General features: G+C 39.2%; 1 protein-coding gene across 1 annotated transcript in view; it reads right to left on the bottom strand.

The window, feature by feature from the left end:
- Positions 1–1,880: 1,880 nt before the first annotated feature.
- The window catches only part of SP1 (Sp1 transcription factor), a 38,053-nt gene continuing 16,736 nt past the window's right edge, over positions 1,881–23,197 (bottom strand). The window contains exons 4-6 of the mRNA XM_023643655.2: positions 7,242–7,410; positions 3,892–4,091; positions 1,881–3,437 (exon numbers count right to left, since the gene is read on the bottom strand). Coding sequence (XP_023499423.1) covers positions 3,124–3,437; positions 3,892–4,091; positions 7,242–7,410 — 683 coding nt within the window. The 3' untranslated portion in view covers positions 1,881–3,123. The remainder of the gene's footprint in view (positions 3,438–3,891; positions 4,092–7,241; positions 7,411–23,197) is intronic.

Below are 23,197 nucleotides of genomic sequence, written 5' to 3'. Positions count from 1 at the left end.
TACCAGCTGGGAGGTCCCTGACGGAAGATGGCATGGGTTGTTACTGCTCTGGGTAGAAAGTGAGACTGTCAATGATAAGCAGATGAATGTGGATGGGCAACCTGAAATGAGAAGGGAATGAGTGCTTTAATATTACCACTCCTCTGGGCATCCCCCGCCCCACAAGGTTTGGTCATTAAAAAAAATTAAATAAAAAAGCAACTCATGAAAAAAAATTTAGAATCAATATGCCTGTCAGTTACATTAACTTCCGCTGGCCACAAGTTCAGCGAAAGGGATTTTCAGCAAAAAGCTCCTGACTCAAGGAATGTAGGCTCCTAACTTCCTGTGGAAAAGACTGAGTGGCTCACTGCTGCTGGGAGACAAAAGCAGAAGCTGCTTCAGTTTAGGGGCCAAACAAGATATTGGATCTAGAGCTTCCTTGGAGAGAAGGAAATAGGACAAGCGAAAGAACTGGCAACAAATTCACTCATAGTAATGCTAATGAAGGGGAGTGAGAGTAAACCGCATTCCATCCCAGAGAGAAATACCATCAAATAACCTTCTAAAAGCTTGTAGTCGTCAGCATCATTACGCTAGTTTATATCTAATAATTTCAAACTGGGGAAGATTCCATTCCTTGAAATGCTCTAGCAAAATACTGCACACTCCACTGAGTTATCCTACCCCCTTCCTCCAAAAGATGCCTATGTACATGATTACAGACATAAAATAACAGGTTCTGAGTTCTGCCTTTCAGTGGGAATAAAAGGTGTGGTAAGTGGCTGGGCATGGATGACTTCTACTTCAGTATTAATAGAATTTGATCTGGGGGAGTTCCTTACAATAGTTCCTGAGTGTTAAAAATAGTATTAAGTCTGCAGAGAAAGGACTCAATGGAGTGAACTATTGTTTAGAATATTAACACATTGTATTTCAGGTTAAACAACAACACAAACTTACCGAAACCCTAATTTAGATAGATTTTATATAAAATATATAGTAGAATCATAGCATCATCTACTTGTAGTCAAGGTAAAAAGATTTACGAAAGGAACTAGGACTCTGCTATAGATCTGGATGTTGGTTTCACTTTCAAACACAAAAATAGTTTCTTTTTTTAAAAGTGCAGTAGAATATGCCCCATTCATAATTGTAACTAATTTATCATTAGCAAAGAAATGACCTCAGGAACATACCCAGGTTTTAAGATAGATTTCTAGGTAATGGGCCTGAAAGGCATTTTGATCTGAATTTGATTTATTTTCCAACAATTTCATATATAATTTCTCATCTGTGTGTAGATATATACAGGCACAAACACACATTCACACAGTCATACACAAACACTTCGCTTTCTATCAGATCAGGGTAATTTTTTATTGCAGGTCTCTTTTAGTATTGGCTAACAGAAAACCTATCCCCAACCTAACAGATTACACACATACACACAGCCATTTCCACACTTCCTCACAGTGAAAAGCTCTCTGACAAGTTACCAAAAGGTCAAGAGAGACAATGTTTTAATGGCTGGGCCTTGAGGACAAGTCTGGTTGCATTTAAATCTCAGTGCCAAACGCACTAAGAGTTCCCTGCCGCTATAATTTTTGGATCAGTCTCTTCAGGAATCAGGCCATGGAGAAAGCAGGATGGCTTCTCCTGATCTCTCCTATAAACCACAGTGGTAAGACAAGATTTCTTTTTGTTCTGGGCTATCATTCCCATGATCGTGTGCTTCCTTTTCCCTTAGGAACCACCCAAGGAAGAGTTAAGGGAAAGGATCGAAGAACCACTGCCTTGCCACTAGTACATGCTCTGGAGTCTGCAGAATGGAAACCTGGAACAGATTCATTGGCTGATGCTCCCTAATAACATAATGGGAAAGAAACTACTGGGCACGGTTCAAAAGAGAAAGCGTTATTTCCTTTCAGAATGTAAATTCAGAAGTCTACACATCAAAGCTTAGAGTTACCTTGGAAGACAGCTGTATAAAAGTCCAAATACTCCACTAACGCCTGAACTGGACTACTATGAGTCATTTCTGCTTCTGAGCACATCATTTTCCTACTGAAAGCCCCTACCTATTATTTTACCATCTTTTGACAGTTTATACAAACTGATCCCAGATTATAACCTTCAAAAGGTCTGTTGTACAATTCTGTAGAAAGACTTCTGATTCTTAATGCTTAGAATAGCTAATGAAGAGAGGTGTCTGTGACTCTCCAGCGCCAAGAGGGTGCCTGCGTCAGTAGTATTTTGAACACTCCCTCCATAGCTATCTCAAGCATCAGCCTGGGCTTCAAGGCTTCTCCATTCTGCTGCTGGGAATAAGGACTTTAAAAGGCTGACAGATGTTCCTCACCCAGGGATCACTACTTAAACAAAACATGAAGTGATCAGGTGAGAGAAAGGGAGACAGAGAGGGGTGAGTCAGAAAAGGAGTGCGAGAAGCTGATCCCAAATAAAAAGATAAAATTAAGAAAGGAAAACATTATGTATGTATATATAAACTAAAAGCAGAGCAAATGAATCTTAATCTGGTGGGAAGCCAAGACAACATCTATAGAAAAGCTTGATGTGTCACAACAAGGCTCAGCCATAAAGAAATAAGGCAATGTAAAAAAAATGACCAAGGTATTTTGGTCACAGAATGGTCTCCTTCCTCCTCCCAGCCAACCCCTGCAAATGCATCTCTATATATCTTTTATATATATATATATATATATATATAATATAGAATCTGTTTTTTGTTAAAAAGTATTTCAATGATCATATATATTTATCAAGGCATGATGGCTTTAGGAAAAGGGGGGGATCCATCATGGGGGAGCTGAGAAGGGAAACGCAGGAAGGGGATGCTGGGGTAAGAAGTGTAAGAAGAAACTATTTGGGGTCAAACAAATTCTCATCAAAGGTGGCACCAACAGAATTTTCACTAATGTTTCCCACTTCAAGGAGGTACTGATGATATAGGTGGGTGCCAGGACCCCATTTCTTCTCTTGTATCCCTCCCCTAATTCTTCCCACCACCATGCATTTTAATGCCTCATGGCTCTCTCTCCCACATGTCTCTTGGACCCATGCTACCTTGCACCCAGGGTTGATGGGTATGGCCCATATGTCTCTGGCCCTGGGAGCCTGATCTCAGAAGCCATTGCCACTGATATTAATGGACTGCAGATCCGCCACCTGCATGACGTTGATGCCACTGTTGGCAAGTCGGGCAATACCCTCTGGACAGATGGCCTCCATGGCTACCATATTGGTGGTAATAAGGGCCGAAGGGGTGGCAGTGCCGCTGCCTTCTGAACCTGCCCCACTGTCCAGGGGCAAAGAGCCCACACTCAGGGCTACACCTGGGCCTCCCTTCTTATTCTGGTGGGTCTTGATATGCTTTGACAGGTGGTCACTCCTCATGAAGCGCTTGGGACACTCAGGGCAGGCAAATTTCTTCTCACCTAGGTAAAGGAAGAGAAAGGACATAAGAAACTGACATCTCAGGAAGTAGGGGTACTTTGTCCAATTCACTGCTTTCAAACTATATTAGGTAGAACAAGACCATCTTAGAAGGTGATAGAACCAAGACAAAGCTGGTATCTTTTGCTTTTTGGGGGAATAAATATAGGTAAAGGTTTGGGAGTCCTCAGACAGGAGGGAATGCAGCAGGAAAGTTAAGGCAGGACGAGACTAAGAAGACTAATGGGGTCACAGTCCTCCTTGAAAATCCCACTCAAAACCTACCTCCTTCCTTCTTAACAGTTTCCAGATTAATTCCAATTCCATTTGTGAACCACACATTCAGTTTCAAACTTAAGTTGCTCAGAAATTTTTATTTCATAGGTACATTTTGTAGTCTATCCATTCTGGTCTATGGTCTATTACTATTTCTTCCTTCCTCAGGCTTCAGCTCACCTGTGTGTGTGCGTTTGTGCCTCTGCAGCTCATCAGAACGTGTGAAGCGTTTCCCACAGTATGACCAGGTGCACATGAATGGCCTCTCGCCCGTATGCCAGCGCAAGTGTGCCCGGAGGTGTGAGGTCTTGCCATATACTTTGCCACAGCCTTGGATGTGGCAAATGTGCTGTTTCTTTTTGCCAGGATCCCCAGAGCCCCTGAAAGTGAGAATTCAACTATGCATCATTCATTCCAGAGAGAAAAATTAAAGAACCACAAAGTGTCAACAGTAATTACCTGATCTACTCAAAGCTAAACCAAACTTTTATTTGAAAAAAAGGGCTTCTCGTTAGTATCAAAAGATAGACCTTTAGTTGATTCTAGTTCTTAATACCTAAAATTCAAGTTGTAGGTTTCCTCTCTATTGGATATTTGCTCTTTTCTGCCTTCCTGGTCCTTAATCGATGTTGATGTTTGATGTTTGAAGAGATAATCACTCTCACAGTGACTTGTGAAGTCTGTGAGGCATTTTCTTGTATTTTTCATGGAGTTTAAAGTCTCAATACAGGGCCCGCCCCGTGGCTGAGCGGTTAAGTTCGTGTGCTCCGCTTCAGCAGCCCACAGTTTTGCCAGTTCGGATCCTGAGTGCGGACATGGCACTGCTCATGAGGCCATGCTGAGGCGGTGTCCCACATGCCACAACTAGAAGGACCCATAACTAAAAAAATATATACAACTATATACTGGGGGGATTTGGGGAGAAAAAGCAGAAGAAAAAAAAAAGATTGGTAACAGTTGTTAGCTCAGGTGCCAATCTGAACAAAAAAAAAATAAAGTCTCAATATAAGCATTTTCCACAAGAACTACTGTGAATATGGTAATATTTTTGACTAGAAACTTAATGAGCAAAGGGTCTCTCCATTTAAGCACGTGGTAGAGAACTTTAAAGAAAATATATTTTACTTTTAGAAGTACAGAAAGGGGCCAGCCCCGTGGCTGAGTGGTTAAGTTCACACACTCCACTTTGGCGGCCCAGGGTTTTACTGGTTTGGATCCTGGGCGCGGACATGCCACCACTCATCAGGCCATGCTGAGGCGGCGTCCCACACAGCACAACCAGAGGCCCTCACAACCAAAATATACAACTATGTGCTAAGGGGGGTTTGGGGAGAAGAAAAGAAAAAGAAGAAAAAAAAGCAGTAGAGAAAGTACAGAAAACCAAAGAACTTTTCTCCTAGAATAAAGGTCAAGAGCCAAACGGTGAAGATTAAATGATGAAAACCTGGAGCAATACTAGGGACTTCAGTGGAAGAGGATGATGGATGGGATAAAAGTTAAAAGAAGGGAATAAGGGGGCCGGCCTGGTAGCACAGCAGTTAAGTGCACACATTCTGCTTTGGCAGCCCGGGGTTTGCCATTTCAGATCCAGGGTGCAGACATGGCACCACTTGGCAAGCCATGCTGTGGTAGGCATCCCACATATAAAAAAGCAGAGGAAGATGGGCACAGATGTTAGCTCAGGGACAGCCTTCCTCAGCAAAAAGAGAAGGATCAGCGGCAGTTAGCTCAGGGCTAATCTTCCTCAAAAAAAAAAAAAAAAAAAAAGAAGGGAATAAGGACTCTAACTAATTCAAGGTATGTAAAAAAGATATATATTCCCTATATGGAGCAGATCCTAAGCTCCTCTCAGGAATTAGTTCTGAAAAGTTTCTGCCAAACCAATTTGTTCCATGTGCGATCTATTTGTGGGCACTGGGGAGACTTCCAAGAGGAACTTTTCTTGGATTTTAACAGCACATATTAGCAGAGGGGAAAAAACCCAAACAGAAATGAAATCAGGGGCCGGCCCCGTGGCTGAGTGGTTAAGCGCACGGGCTCCACTTCAGCGGCCCAGGGCTTTGCTGGTTCGGATCCTGGGTGTGGAAATGGCACCACTCATCAGGCCATGCTAAAGTGGCATCCCACATGCCACAAGTAGAAGGACCCACAACTAAAAATACCCAACTATGTACGAGGGGCTTTGGGGAGAAAAAGGGAAAATAAAATGTTTAAAAAAAAACAAGAAAGAAATGAAATCACACTTTGGTGGAAATCAGCAGAGAATTGTCTTCAAAAATCTAAATCCACTTTAAGCTTTCTTAGAGATTCTACTGTACTCAGTGCTTTTGATTCAGGTTTTTCCTGCAATGTAGAGTAACCCACAAAGAACTCAAATTATTTTTTATTTTGGTACTTTTATTTTCTTTTTGGCTTGAGGAAGATCTGCCCTGAGCTAACATCTGTGCCACCCTTCCTCCACTTTCTATGTGGGTTGCTGCCACAGCATGGCTGACAAATGGTATAGGTCCACGCCTGGGATCCAAACCCAAGAACACAGGCCACTGAAGTAGAGCACGCCAAACTTAATCACCACACCATGGGGCCAGCTCTAGTACTTTTCTTATTTTTGTGCTTATTTTTATTGGAACAAAACTTTAACAGACTTTTTTCAAAGGCATTTAAAAAACTATGCGACTTCCTATTCTCTTTCAAAAGCAACGACTTAAAGGAAAAAACAGAACTTGCAACTCTCCAGAGATAATACTGAATAGCAGGTACTACTACTGAGAAAATTCATCAGAACTTTGTTTTACAGGACATGTTAGATTCCCTGATGGAAGAATTTTCTATTTGGAGTAAGCATTTTGTCTATTTTGAGGGAAAATAAGGCTCTGGAAAACTCACGATTCTCACACAGCCACTGTAAAAAATTATTACAGTAGGTACGTTTCTTTTTCTCTGCAAGGCTGTTTTACAAGCAACCTTGTTAAAACCATCTCAAAACAGACATATGGTAACAATCATTAGACCAGTTGGCTCCATCTGATTTCCTTATCTCTAGGAGAAAGAAGGCACTATTAAGGCTCAAGGTAAAAGAGTCAAGGAAAGGATGAGAGCTGGAACCGAGATCCTATAATACAATCTAATCAAATGTATTGTACTATCTCTGATCCCTTCACAACACTGCCAAATCTTTATTTTTTTTTTAATTTTATTTTTTCTTTTTCTCCCCAAAGCCCCCCAGGGTACAGAGTTGTATATTCTTAGTTGTGGGTCCTTTCAGTTGTGGCATGTGGGATGCCACCTCAGCATGGCTTGATGAGTGGTGCCATGTCCGTGCCCAGGATTCAAACCGGCAAAACCCTGGGCGGCTGAAGCAGAGCACATGAACTTAACCAATTGGCCACAGGGCCAGCCCCACCAAATCTTTAAGATTAAAAAATTAACCCTCCTCTTCTCACCTCCAAATCTATTCACTTTTCTTCTTTAAGAAAAGAGACTTAAGAGACTCTTAAGTTACTCTTAAGAGACTGGCCAGATCAACTTACCTTCCTTCACTATCTTTACAGTAGGGGCAGGTACATGCTTCCCGCCGGGTCCTCCGACCAGCTTGGGGTTGGGGATCTGGGCTGTTCTCTCCTTCCTCTCCGCCTGCTGTGTCATCATGCATCCCATCACCACCGGCCCCATGGAGGCCAAGCTGAGCTCCATGATCACCTGAAATTAACACAGGAAAGGGTCAACATGGGAAACAGCAGAGGTCATCATAGCCACAGGCATCTTATCTTACATTTACAGCACCATTTCTTCAAAGCTTTGAAGCCACATTCACTGGTATTGCCCACACTTGAAATCTCAAGAACCTTCATTGAAAATACAAAGAGCCAATAAGTACACCAAAACAGGGTCAATCTCACTAAATTTTAAATACACAACTCTATTTATAATGGACTTTTGTAATTTTTCACCTATCAGATTACAAAAAGTTAAAACTCTAATAATGCATAGCATTGGCAATGGTATGGGGAAACTGGCATTTTTACATATAGACGGTGATAAATTAAATTAGTACAATCCTTGTGAAGGCTAATTTAGCAATATTATTAAAAAATTAAGGGGCCAGCCCAGTGGCACAGCGGTTAAGCACGCACGTTCCGCTTCTCGGCGGCCTGGGGTTTGCTAGTTCGGATCCTGGGTGCAGACATGGCACTGCTTGGTACACCATGCTGTGGTAGGCATTCCACATATAAAGTGGAGGAAGATGGGCACGGATGTTTGCTCAGGGCCAGGCTTCCTCAGCAAAAAAAAGAGGAGGACTGACAGTAGTTAGCTCAGGGCTAATCTTCCTCAAAAAAAAAAAAAAAAATACACTATTGAAGAACTAGTTAAGTAAATTATGATAAACTTATGCAATGGACTACTATACATCCATTAAAAATAATGAGATAAAGTTATGTACTGTTACAGAAAGACGTCCAACAAATCTTTTATTCATGCCCAAAGCTAAAGTGCTATGGAACCAACCAAACGGAAATGACTGAAAATAAGACTTAAAGGGATTCCAAACTAAAAATCATACAAAACCTGAGAGGGGAAACTTCCTGAAATGAGCAAAAGGTTGTGAATATTCAGCAGGGAACAGTACACGTATATTATTATAAATTTTGACACATGAGGCTCTCCTGAGATAAAAATTAATTCTTTAGAGCTAGCTTTACACTTCAGGAAGGTTTTGATTTGGGACTGGATGCTTTCCAGAATGCTAGAAAAAGGAAGAAAGCATCAAGCATACCTTCTATCGTCACTTGATGTCATTTGCTTTTAAAGAGAAAATTTGTATGAAATCACTATAATTTCTGTCCTGGTTAAATTAGAACAGATACATAATGCCACAAAGGTCTAGTCAGTGTTTTTCAAACTTTTTAAACTTGCAACCCACAGTAAAAAATATATTTGACATTGTGACCTAACACATACACACATACCTGAAACAAACGTTTCACAAACAATGCTCACCCTTAGGATAAGCAGTGTATTCTGAAATTTTCTAGACTATTTAAATTTTTTTTTTTCCTTAATGCTGGTCATCACCCAGTATATTGATTTTATGAACCACTAATGGGTCACACTTGATATTTTCAAACACTGCTCTAGGTCTATGGACAAAAGTAATTTTTTTTAAGTTTTTATTGAGATTATGATAGTTTACAACCTTGTGAAATTTCCATTGTACATTATTGTTTGTCAGTTGTGTTGTAGGTGCACCACTTCACCCTTTGTGCCCACCTCCCAACCCCCCTTTCTCCTGGTAACCACTAATCTGTTCTCTTTGTCTACATGTTTAACTTCCACATGTGAGTGGAGTCATACAGAGATTGTCTTGCTCTAGCTGGCTTATTTCACAAAAGTAATGTTTCAAAGGAATAGATAACATTCTTCTCAAGTTTTCAAAGCCTACTATCAGTAAGTATTCACCTATGAAAGCACCCTGTAAGTAAGTTAATTACTCTACCCATATTTAAGATTCCTATAAATGCACAGTGTTGAATTGGTCTGCTTATCTATTCCATAAAGACAGAAACTAAGTAAATGGGGTAGGTCAGACCTAACTCCTAGAAATCTAGGCTCTTTTTTTTTTTTTTGGAGGAAGATTAGCCCTGAGCTAACTGCTACCAATCTTCCTCTTTTTTCTGAGGAAGGCTGGCCCTGAGCCAACATCCGTGCCCATCTTCCTCTACTTTATATGTGGGACGCCTACCACAGCCTGGCATGCCAAGTGGTGTCATGTCTGCACTCAGGATCCGAACTGACGAACCCCCGGCTGCCAAAGTGGAATGTGTGCACATAACCACTGCGCCACCGGGCCAGCCCCTAGGCTCTTGATTTTTACTTCTGTACCTAATCTCCACTCTTTTCAGCTCATCAACATAATTTTGAGTTACTATGCCTAATAGTAAGCTCTCTCTGTGCTTTCCTTCTTACTCTACCACTTCTAAGCATCTGCCTACGGCATAAAATAAATTTACTTTGAATGTTTTGAGAGTTTCATGATAGTGGCAGACATAAACCTGGCAGGTACTGGAATACAGGGTTCACAACAAGTTTCGGAGTCAGACAGACCTAGATACGACTCTCTGTATCACCATTTGATTAGCTTTCTGACTGTGAGCATGTAATTTCTCTATTAGTTTCTTCATCAGTAAAAATGGTATGAAATATTATCAATCTCATAAATTTACTATGAGAAACAAATCAAACAATACATGCAAGGTGCTTAGCAAACATTCAACACATTGTAGCTCATATTATTAGGAAAATATCTTGAGGGAAAACCATAGTGAGAAATCATGGAATAAGATAGACACCAACATTTTACTTAATCAATCCACCTTAAAAACTATACTGTTTTACTGAGTGGAAACTCCCCCTAGTGGGGATGGAGAACACATACTTTGAAATAATCCCCAAAAGCTCAGCAGGCAAGGCAGGATGCTAGTTAGCATCACCAGTGGTTACCCACCCGAAATTACCTTCAGAAGAGAAATTTATGAAACTGTAGATCCAGCTATCTACACAATAGGTTTTCAGAAACAAAATAAGACAAAAATGTGGTACTTATAAGCAAATCATCTTCTTTGATCTATTTTCCAACCTAATGTAACTCCACTAAAATTCGAGAAGCAACTCATTAATCTCCAATTAATCTCCCCTGTCCCAATCAACTGGTAAAAGGCAAACCTTTCTCCACTTTATTGAGATATAAAAATAAATTCAGGATAGGACATAACCCAGTAAAGAGGGAAACAAAGAAATACAAAGATAGTAGGACTCTCTAAATCATACCCCTAGCCCTCTTTCAAATTCTTACACAATAAACAACCAAAACTAATATCCTCCGGAACCCTCACTATGATTTCAAAGGATTTTTTTAAATTATGAAAACTGGGAATGGGGCTAGACAAAATGAACAATGTTGAATTTCATTTAACAAAAAGGAGGGATGAAACGCCAACAGAGCATCAACATCAGACCAGAATCTGTTTCCAGTCTCTTTTAATAACAGTTTTAGAAAAAGAACAGTTTTATCTTAAAATGTGGCACTGGTTAGGCAATCAAATAAATTAAAGATTTTCCCTTCCACGATGAAAATAAGTATAAACCAAAGTCACAGTGTAATGACAGTCTTGCCCAGCTCGGTGGTTGCCTTTAGCATCAGTTTCTGAAATGGCGACAGCAGTTACATGCGTCTTCAGTTTCCTCAAAGCGAAGAAGTGAATTGAAGTCGTGAACTTTCAAGAAGACTACTATGATAGGTCAAACACCCTATTCTCTGAGAAAAAACCTGGGCAATACTAAAATAAGATGAAATAAGAAACTCCTCAATAATTTTCAAAAGGGTGGTTCCCATACACATCCCTATTCATCTGCTCTCTGGAATGATTTTAGGAACATTGTGTTCTTTAATTCAGTATTAATACAGTAAGACTAGATTTTAGAACCATACCTACACGAAGCACACACTAGGTTTTCTGAACGTGTTTCATTCTACACAATAGATTTAATCCAAAGAAGTGTATCTCAGACCACGAAGTATTTGTGTGTTTAGCCACGTTGAAACAGAATAGTCGTAACACATCACTTCTGTGTGAAGAACAGCAGGTATCCAGAATATGGCCCCAAATCAAAAAATAAAAACGTCTCTAGTTAGGGCTGGCCCGGTGGCGCAGCGGTTAAGTGCGCATGTTCCGCTTTGGCGGCCCGGGGTTCGCTAGTTCAGATCCCAGGTGCGGACACAGCACCACTTGGCAAGCCATGCTGTGGCAGGCGTCCCACATATAAAGTAGAGGAAGATGGGCATGGATGTTAGCTCAGGGCCAGTCTTCCTCAGCAAAAAGAGGAGGATTGGCAGCAGATGTTAGCTCAGGGTTAATCTTCCTCAAAAAAGCAAACAAAAAAACAAAACACATCTCTAGTAACAGAAATAGACGATTCATAATACATGGTGCTTTATCTTTTTAAATAACAGTAATTTTATTAATCTGGTTTCCCAGTCTAAAGTGAATTAGAGGCAGCAAATTAGAGAAAAAGAAAAGTTGTTTGGGTTTTTTTGAGGAAGATAAGCCCTGAGCTAACATCTGCCACCCAATCCTCCTCTTTTTGCTGAGGGAGATTGGCCTTGAGCTAACATCTGTACCCATCTTCCTCTATTTTTTTATACGTGGGATGCCTGACACAGCATGGCTTGATAAGCAGTGTGTAGGTCCGTGCCAGGGATCTGAACTCACAAACCCAGGGCTGCTGAAGCGGAGCGTGTGAACTTAACTGCTATGCCACTAGACCAGCCCCCCAAAGAACTGTACTTTTAATGGCAGAAAAAGTGATAACTGGGAGTGATTAAACATAATACTAATAAATACATAAGGATGGCCCCCAAATTCATCCCTATATTGACTACTAGGTTACTCTTGAGATACAGTTTAATGCAGAAGAGACAAGATAAATGCTTGATTCTGTCAATTACTAGTTTTCAAGATGAGATAGTTTCCCAGAATCCTTGAGAAGTGACGAGTGAGTTTTCCTTTTCTTAAAAATCAAGTTTATTGAGATATAATTTATATACAATGAAATTCACACTTTTAGTAAGTTGAGACGAGGGTTCTCAACTAGGTCATGTTGCTCCCCAGGAGACATCTGACGATGTACGGAGACATTTTTGATCGCCACATCCGACATCTAGTGTTGCTAAACATTCTACAATGCACAGGACAGCCCACTCCTCCCTCAAAAGAAAGAATTATCTGGTTCAAAATGTCAACAGTGCTGAGGTTGAGAAATCATGGTTCAGACTAACGTATACAGTCAGTAGTGTAACCACGAATAGAAGCAAGATACAGAATATTTCCACCACTTCAGATAGCTCCCACATATCCTTCTGCAGTCTTTTTTGCATCAACATGAATTAATAGATTTAGTTGTATTTGATGCTTCGATCCATTGCAGTTATTATCCATCCTTATTGATGCTCAAATTATCCCACTCGACTGTTTGCTCATTAGACTGGATTAATGGGTTTTGGAGAAGAATAACTCTTCAGTGAAGTGACCTTCTCATCACATCATATTAGGAGGTACATGATATTAACATACTCTGTTTTTTTTTGTTTGTTTGCTTTTTTTTTTTAAAGATTTTATTTTTTCCTTTTTCTCCCCAAAGCCCCCCGTACACAGTTGTATATTCTTCGTTGTGGGTCCTTCTAGTTGTGGCATGTGGGATGCCACCTCCGCGTGGTCTGATGAGCAGTGCCATGTCTGCGCCAGGATTCGAACCAACGAAACACTGGGCCGCCTGCAGCGGAGTGCACAAACTTAACCACTCGGCCACGGGGCCAGCCCCTAACATACTCTGTTTTTAAGAGGGAGATGCAGGAAGATTTAAAAAACTGGCTGCCACCATTATGTCTCCACAATTTTCAGTAAATTATCCTTTAAAAGTTTTAAAACAAACAAGATTCCATCATCTACGATAATTATTTAGGCAGACTCCTCATTCTCTATTTGTGGGTGTTAGAGTGGTACGTCTATGCACGTGCACTAGCTCTGGCGTTCAATAACAGATACTACTACTTGTTCCCAGTTTTCATACTCTCCTTCTTCCTCCCTAAAAGCCACCTGATTTTGTTCAGGGTAACAATGTGCTGGGTTAAAAATATTCTCCTTCCCAGGTTCCTTTGCAGATAAGAGGTAGCGACGTGACATGGTCTTAGCCAATCAGGTGTAAAACAAAATTGCTGGGTAAGACTTTCAGGAAAGCTCTTTAAATAGGAACAACTAGGCTTGCTTCCTCCTTTATCAAATTTCATCTTTCCCTCCTTTATCCTGTCTGGAAAGAGGTCACAATGACCAAAGGTGGAGTAGCTGCCTCCCAAGCACAGCAAGTGACCTACACTAAGGCAAAAGTAAACACAGCCAGGGTTCCTACTGTTACCTGTAGCTGCCACACCAGCCTTGACTCACTACCTCCAGATTTCATAGTATATGAGAATAAACCCCTATCCTGTTAAGCCACTGTAATAGGTTTTCTGGTATATATGGCTAAATGCATTTGCTAACTACAGAAAAAAAAAAGGAATTAAATTTTCTTAAAGTGAGACATGACTATGCTGGGTACATCAATTTTTCTTGACTATGCAGTCTACATGTCATACATATCTCCAAGCAATATTGTGTTACTATTTTTTATGTGTGTCAAATTGGTAAGAGCCTTTAATTTTTTTTGTCCATCTCCTAGAACTATGGTGTAAGTGGGGAAGCATCTAACAAAAAATTCTGATGATGATAATTTTATATTAAATTACACCACACAAGAATAGAGAACAGGCACCAGAAACTTATTTCCCTCTGCTACAGAATGCAAACCCTTGCCAACTCATTGGGAACTTGTGCTCTATACAAATCCATATATTTTGCTTCTAAACTTCTCTCTTCCACACTAAATCTTTCCTGATTATAGAATTACTACAGCATATTTTATACACACACATGTATGAATGGTAATTTATAGGCTTTACTATATGTATATAAACTTCCTTTAGGGCTTATCCCTGTAATGTCCTATACCATGTGGACTCCCTAAGGGCAGGCTGTAGAAATATTTATCAATTATTTACTGTCTATTGTTCCAGGTACTATACTAAACTCTAAAGATTAAAAGAAATATTTCTCACTATTGAAAAGCTTTTAGTTCACTAGAGAAGACAGAAACAAATAATTTCAAAATAATGAGACAAATGTTATAGTAAAAGCCATTCAGGGGCTAGCCTGGTGGCGCAGCGGTTAAGTGTGCACATTCCACTTTGGTGGCCTGGGGTTTGATGGTTTGGATCCCAGGTGTGGACCTACGCACCACTTGTCAAGCCATGCTGTGGCAGGCGTCCCACATATAAAGCAAAGGAAGATGCGTATGGATGTTAGCTCAGGACCAGTCTTCCTCAGCAAAAAGAGGAGGATTGGCGGCAGATGTTAGCTCAGGGCTAATCTTCCTAAAAAAAAAAAACCCCAAAAAACAAAAAAAAAGCCATTCAAAGGATGTTCTAGTGAGGAAGATTAACCCTAAGCTCACATCCACTGCCACTCCCTCCTCTTTTTGCTGAGGAAGATTGGCCCTGAGCTAACATCTGTGCCCATCTTCCTCTATTCTTTTAAATATGTGGGACGCCTGCCACAGCACGGCTTGATAAGCAGTGCACGGGTCCATGCCCAGGATCCGAACCTGCAAACCTTGGGCTGACGAAGCAGAGCGAGTGAATTTAACCACTATGCCACCAAGCCACCCCAAAAACGGTAATTTCTCCAGCCTGTAATTTCAGAGAAGGCTTGCTTCCTAAAGGAGCTGACATTTGGGCCAGACATTAAAGAATGCATAGGAGTTAGCCAGGTGAAGAATGTTGGCAAGGGAAGGGTGTCTCAGGCAGAGGGAACACTCTGAGCAGAGTCAAGGAATGTAGTGGAGTAGAACATGGTGTGTGGGATGATGGTGGAGTAGAGGGAGAAGACGGAGGTGGAGAGACGAACTTCAAAACAGATGATATTATTAAATGCAAGACAGATACTTAAATGACAGACTTTTAAAAAAAGTGATGGTAGGGAGAGTTTGGAGAGAAAAGCACTTTCATACACTCCTCGTAGCATGAGGGCACAAAAGCACATAGCAGGGAAACAGCCTGGTGTGTGTGGAGGGCATTTTGGCAAAATAGATCAAGTCTTTACGATGTGACTAATCTTTAAGCAAGCAAGTTTTCTCTTAGGACTAAGGACATGTGCCAAATACTGTATTAAGCTTTGGGAATAGTCAGATATAATCAGGGCCATTATAGAGCTTCTATCCCACTGGGAAGACACAAAATGAAACCAACAAGTATAATATCTGTCCTATAATTTGTATAATAAAGTAGTAATAAAATGCTCTGATAAAAGAAGTATAAGAGTTGAGAGGGGGAGTACTAAAAGAAAGAAATATTCTGGGCTATTCCATTAGATAATGGTGAGAGATAATAAAGCTCTAAAGTAGGGTAGCGGTTCTAGTGAAGAGAAATGCACAGATAAGAAATATTTAGGAGTAAAAAAGGCAGGATTTAGTGGCTGAATACAGGGAACTTCAAAGTTTCTGGGACATAAGTGAAACAGCAAGATTGCCAGGTATGTAAACAAAAGAGAGGCAACAAATATTTTTCAGATCTTTCAAAGATACAGACTAAGGAACTCATTAAAACAGAAATCTAACCCAGTAACTCCAGTCATGGTATATAACCAAGAGAAATAAAAACATATGTCCACACAAAAATTTGTACACAAATGTGCACAGCATTATTCCCAATAGCCAAAAAGTAGAAACAACCCAAATGTGTATCAACTGATGAATGGGATAAACAAAATGTAGTATATTCACACAATGAAATATTATCTGGCAATAAAAAAGGATGAATTACCGATACATGCTACAACATGGATGAATCTTGAAAACATTATGCTCAGTGAAAGAAGCCTCACAGAAGACCACATATTATACGATTCCATTTATATGAAATACCCAGAACTGGCAAATCCATACAGATGGTAAGTAGATTAGTGGTTGCCTTAGACCAGGGATGAGGGGTGAGAAAGGAGCATGACAATTAATGGGCCATGTGGTGTTTCTTTTTGGCATGATGAAAAACGTTCTTAAATTGGATTGTGGTACTGGGTGCACAATTCTGTGAATATACTAAAATCCACTGAACTGTACATTTTAAGTGGGTGAATTATAAGTATATGAATTATAGCCCAATAAAACTATTTTAAAAAGTAAACTCTAGGGGCCAGCCCCGTGGCCGAGTGGTTAAGTTCGAATGCTCCACTTTGGTGGCCCAGGGTTTCGCTGGTTCGGATCCTGGGCATGGACATGGCACCACTCATCAGGCCACGTTAAGGTGGCGTCCCACATGCCACAACTATAAGGACCCACAACTAAAACATACAACTATGTCTTGGGGGGATTTGGGGAGAAAAAGCAGGGAAAAAAAAAGACTGGCAACAGTTGTTAGCCTCAGGTGCCAATCTTAAAAAAAAAAGTAAACTCTCATTCAAAAAACTCTTTAAAAGGAAGGAAGGAAGGAGAAAAGGATCAAAGGGGAAAACTGTAAAAGAAAAAATAAACAATCTACATTCGCGGGGGGGCACCACAGGAGCAGGGAGAAGGAAAATATTTATTTTTTATTTATTTTAATTCAACAAATCTTGATGGCACCTCTGTTGTGTGCTCCACACTAATGTTAGGTGCTACAGGCAAGGAGACTAAATCTAGTGAGATAACACACAAGAGAGAAAGAGGTATCTCCAGTTGCCTTTTTTTGCTCTACATGTCAGAAGGCTCAGAGATAAATCTTCTGTTCAAAATAACTTTAGATACCTCAGCCCCTGTCACATTTCAGAAATAATTCTGGGCAGATAAAGTTCAGTGTTTACAAAATTGTGTGGAAAGAAAGAAGGGGAAGAAATTCAAAAACACTAACACTGGTTTCTTTAAATGATAGGATGCCTTCTTTATATTTTTCCATATTAAATATAATGAAAAATAAAGTGAGGGGAGTTAAATACACACATATATGTTTAAATAAGAAGAAAACTATTATCAAACTTTTAGAAAGCATCTATATGTGATTTTTAAAAAGTTTCTGGGACATAAGTGAAACAGCAAGATTGCCAGGTATGTGAACATTCATTAAAAATTCATTCAAGAAGTCACAAAAGAAAAGATCGATTCACTTGACATATAAAAATGAAAAGCTTCCCTATTAAAAAAGCAAGTAAGAGCTTGAGGAAGTTATTTTCAGCAAATATTAAAAACAATGAATTTCTTTATTTGAAAAAACAGCCCAGCCAAGTTCCTAAGAATATTATCATCATGCCAGTAGACAAATCAACTGATACGACTTGTAAACAAGAAGGAAAAATATTCAACCTCACTAGTAAGGAAAAACATAAAAATTTAACCTTTGGGGAAAGGTCATAACTCTTTGGGGAAAGAGTTCATAAAAATGTTCATCATTGAAAAAATCCAACTATGGAAAAAATCATTTGAACAGACATTCATCATTAAAGTACTTACAATAGCAATACAAGAAATGGGTTAAAATGTAAACAATAAGGAAACTGTTAAATGACCAGATGGAATATTAGGCAATCAGTAAAATTTATGGTTAACTGATGTATAACAACTTGGAAAAAATGCTTATGCTATAATATTACTAAACAAAGGAACAAATTACATGCACACTAAGAAGTGAGCTATGCTAAAGAAATACATGCATTAAAATTTAAAGCAGAAGAAAACATAGCAAATTGGTGACTGTGAGGAGGAGTGGTATTAGTTTTGTTTTTCTACTTCCTATTTCTAGTATTTTGTATAATGTAATTACGTAACTTTTATCATTAGAAACACCTACACAGCAAAAAAATAAAAATAAAAAACTTAGCCTGTGCATCCTCCCCTTTCTGGCATATTAACAGTGTTTTATAGATTTAATAACTGGTTCTTCACGTCTCAGAAATGGGTAGTTTTCCTGAAGTCCAGGGCAATGAGCACAGTGATGGCAAAGGCTCTCACCAGCAGATGTCACTGTAAGTAACTGACAGATGGGTGTGTTTAAAGTCCACCCTCCCAGACAAGAGCTTTAAGAAGAAAAAAGAGAGAAGAGTGGGAACACACATTTTACATGGGACCATTTGAGGAAGTAAAATTTAGATGTCTCTCCATCAAAACTAGATTTTTTTTCCCAGCTTTGGTAATGTTTCCTTACTAAACACTCTCTAGTTTTATATTATCCATAATAAATCAAAAGGTATAGATCTCCCTATTTTTCATGTCCAAGACAACTAAGGACTTCAAAATTTGATCACTATTAGCAACATACTGAAATTCTTCTAAATTCCAAGACTTTCACCTACTTCCCACCTCTGTCAACATCATTCCACAGTGAAAATTATTTTTCAAGACAGAGAAATGAATTAGAATTGTCTTCTCTTCCCGCATCGGCCCCCACTGTAGTGATGATTTCCCAGGGAAAGGGGTTGACTCTAACATCTCCCCCAAATGAGCTGTAATTACCTATTATTATTCAGACCAGTATGACTTAAAATTCATTTAAATATATAATATATACACACCAGAGGAACGCTGTGCGGGAGGGGCATAAAGGTTAAGAGAATATAGTTGTCTGGTTTAATAAGAACAGGAAAGTGATAAAATAAATAGGAGAATGATAAAATTAATTTTGAACTTATTTCACGCCTCCATCATTTCCCTGATTAAAAAAGAGATGAACACAATTAATCTCCCCCTTCATTGGGTTTTAAATTAGGTTCTTTTGACTGACTTTGGACTGTTCATATCCATCAACTGATATTTTAAATTACTGAGAGCCTCTGATGATTAAAATTAATAAGGGCTTGGGCCAGCCCAGTGGCATAGTGGTTAAATGCACACGTTCTGCTTTGCCAGCCCGTGGTTCGCTGGTTCGGATCCTGGGTGTGGACATACGCACCACTTATCACGCCATGTTGTGGCAGACGTCCCCACATATAAAAGAGAGGAAGATGGGCACAGATGTTAGCTCAGGGCCAGTCTTCCTTAGCAAAAAGGGGAGGGTTGGCAGCAGATGTTAGCTCAGCAATAATCTTCCTCAATAAATAAATAAATAAATAAATAAAATTAATAAGGGCCATTACATACACTGTAACACACTATAATGATGCAGTTGGACAAACCTAGGTTTGAATCCTGATTACACCACTTATTAGCTGAATAACCCTCTCTGAACCTTACTTTCCTTTCATGAGCAAAAAGGATATAATCATATTGGACTAACTAATAAAATTAATACAAAGTATACCTAGAATTGTTCCTGGTACACAGGAGGCACTCTATAAATCATTGTATATTAGGAAAATGAAAGGAGGGCTAAATCTGATTTTTAATGTCTTTTCTCCCATCTCTATACACACCTTAACGATCCACAGCATTTTGAATTTCTCTAGGGAAGTTGTAACATCAAATTCAATCATCAACGTTTCTAAAACAGCAGTAATATAAGAATGGTATAAAACAAAAAATAAAATGCACAGTAATCTCATACTCTTTTTCTAACCACTAGATTTACCACTGAAAAAAGATAATCATATGGGAGCCTTCAATTGTATTTAATTCCCAATAAAAATAGCTTGGGGTTGATTAGTAATGCAGAAACAACCATTCCGAATGCAGCGTTTTCCTGAAAGGAGAAACTGTAGGTTAAATTTCATGTTTTCAGAAAGTTTTCTGGACAAAATAAAGCAATGAGAAGCTGTGTGATGATAAAAGCATGAAAGAATGCTGAAGCAAAGTATATATGTACATAGGAAAGATAAGTACCTTAAACCCAAGTATCCCACAGACTGTCTCCCACTTACAAGACCAAATTAATTTCTCTAGGAGGGCCTGAAGAAAAATGAATAATAGTAGCCATCTATCATGTTCTATGAATAAGATTCTAAACAATATTTATAGTACTATTAAGAGTAATGGAAATCAAAAAGGTGGTGAAAACATCCAAAATCCTACCATCTCAACAATTACTATTATCACTTTTTCATCTTCCCCTTGATTACTATTCATATGTACAATAAACTTTACCTATATGTAATCATAATACAGTTACATTATGCATAAAAATCTAAATATTAAAGAAGTAACTCGAGGCCAGCCTGGTGGCATAGTGGTTAAATTCACATGCTCTGCTTTGGCGGCCCAGGATTCGTAGGTCTGGATCCCAGGTGTGGACCTAGCACCCCTTGTCAAGCCACACTGTGGCAGCATCCCACATAAAACAGAGAAAGATTGGCAAGAGATGTTAGCTCAAGGCCAATCTTCCTCAGAAAAAATAAATAAATAAAATAAAAAATAAAGAAGTAATTCTTCAGGGGGCCGGGCCCAGTGGCACAGTGGTTAAGTTCACACACTCCACTTCAGCAGCCTGGAGTTCACCAGTTCAGATCCCAGGTGCAGACCTACACACTGCTCATCAAGCCATGCTGTGGTGGCATCCCACATATAAAATAGAGGAAGACTGGCACAGATGCTAGCTCAGCAACAATCTTCCTCACCAAAAAAGAAAAACGAGGTAACTCTTCAGATCCACACCATCCTGAGATCCCTGAAGTGACCACACAAATAGGCACTTAGATGTTGGGTACCTTTTAACAATAGGGCTCTCGAAATGTATGCATGAGTAATGCCCTTAGTACAATTATATAACCTGACATACTACAGCTGATATTTCAACCCCTCCCTAAGTATAAACTCTAAGGTAACTTTTTTGAAGAAGAAGATGATCAGCCCTGATCTAACATCCGCTGCCAATCCTCCTCATCTTTGCTGAGGAAGACTGGCCCTGAGCTAACATCCATGCTCATCTTCCTCTACCTTATATGTGGGACTCCTACCACAGCATGGCTTGACAAGCAGTGCATATGTCTGCACCTGGGATTGCGACCAGCAACCCTGGGCAGCTGAAGCGGAACACACCAACTTAACTGTTGTGCCACTGGGTGGGACCCTAAGGTAACCTTTTAAGGTGAGAACTAGACTTCACTTCGTCTTAATTTGTCCAGATTACTAGATAAGTACTAAAAGCAGATACTCTCATTTATACCTAGTGTTGCAAAAACACATCGCAGCTTTAAACTGCTAATGACAGTATAACAAAAGGACAGAAGATGGAAATGCTGCTCCATAAAAATATACAGCTGCTCATCTACGCATTTGTGTACTCCTTTTCCTGTACTAGTTTCCTTCAACTTTTGCTTAATACGGCAATGAATAATTCAGATGTATTTTATTTAATGTATTTTGGGGTTTATGTTCTCTGTTCTTTTAATATTGATTATGTAATGAATGAATCAGTAAACCAACTCCTGAGGCCTTATTCTAACGAAATGATTCAAAATGAGAAAACAGTATGCTCTATCATATCTTATATTTAAAATACAGGAAAATTTGAAACTACTTGAATATTTGACAAAAGAGAAATAATAAATTGCAGCAAACAAATTGATAGAATATTATACAGCAATTAAAAATCACCCCTTTATTTTTATTTATTTATTTATATTTATTTCTCTTTTTTTTTGAGGAAGATTAGCCCTGAGCTAACTGCTGCCAACCCTCCTCTTTTTGCTGAGGAAGGCTGGCTCTGAGCCAACATCCGTGCCCATCTTCCTCTACTTTATATGTGGGACGCCTGCCACAACATGGCCTGCCAAGCAGTGCCATGTCTGCACCCAGGATCCAAACTGGCGAACCCGAGGCCACCGAAGTTGAACGTGCGAACTTAACTTCTACGCCACTGGGCCGGACCCAAAAATCACCCCTTTAAAAGTGAGATATAAAACAAGGATCCCTACTATTACACCGCTATTATTTAACAAGACAAGAATGAAATGAAGTTTAAATATTAGAAAGGAATACGTAAAATTATTTGTAGATGATATGACAATACACCTGGAAACCTAAAGAAAATCACTACAACTATTGAAAGCAATAAAATTACTATAAGACAGCCATTATAAAATTAATGCATGGAAGTCGAAAGGTTTCCTATACACAAACAACAACCAGTTAGAAATAAAATGGAAGAAAAGGTCCTATTCACAATAGCAAAAAACTATAAAATACTAAGCTTAAACTTAGCAAGAAATGTGCAGGACCAATAAGAAAATAATGAAAGCATACTATGAGTCAGTCAAAATAAAAATCACAGAAGGATTTATTGGGGGAAGCTGACAAAATGTGTCAAATTCATCTGGAAGAATAAGAGACTAATCAGGAAAAAATTTTAAATAGTAATGAGCGAAAATATTAAAACTTTTATAAAGGAAGAGTTATTAAAGTACCAGAAAAACAATAAAATAAAGAAAGCAACTCACAAGAGGAAAAAAATGCAATAATAAACGAAGATATATTTAATTCCCTAATAATCAAATCATGCTAACTAAATCAAGAATCTTTTTTCCCACATATTGGCAAAGATTGGTATCAACGGGAGTATAAATTGCTAGCTTTCTGAAATTCAGTTTAGCTGTAAATATCAAAACATGAAATGTTTAAAACCTATAACCCACTAATGCTTAGAAATTTTTTTATTGATGTGAAATTCACATAACATACAATTAACTATTTGTTTTTTAAGATTTTTTTTTTTCCTTCTTCTCCCCAAAGCCCCCCCAGTACATAGCTGTATATTTCAGTTATGGGTCCTCCTAGTTATGGCATGTGGGATGCCACCTTAGCATGGCTTGATGAGTGGTGCTAGGCCTGTGCCCAGGATCCAAACCAGGAAAACCCTGGGCCACCAAAGCGGAGCGCATCAACTCAACTACTCGGCCATGGGGCCAGCCCCTACAATTAACTATTTTAACATGTACAATTCAGTGGC

The sequence above is a fragment of the Equus caballus genome, chromosome 6, assembly GCF_041296265.1.
Source record: "Equus caballus isolate H_3958 breed thoroughbred chromosome 6, TB-T2T, whole genome shotgun sequence".
Taxonomy (NCBI): Eukaryota; Metazoa; Chordata; class Mammalia; order Perissodactyla; family Equidae; genus Equus; species Equus caballus.
This window is presented reverse-complemented; position numbering and strand designations above follow the sequence as displayed.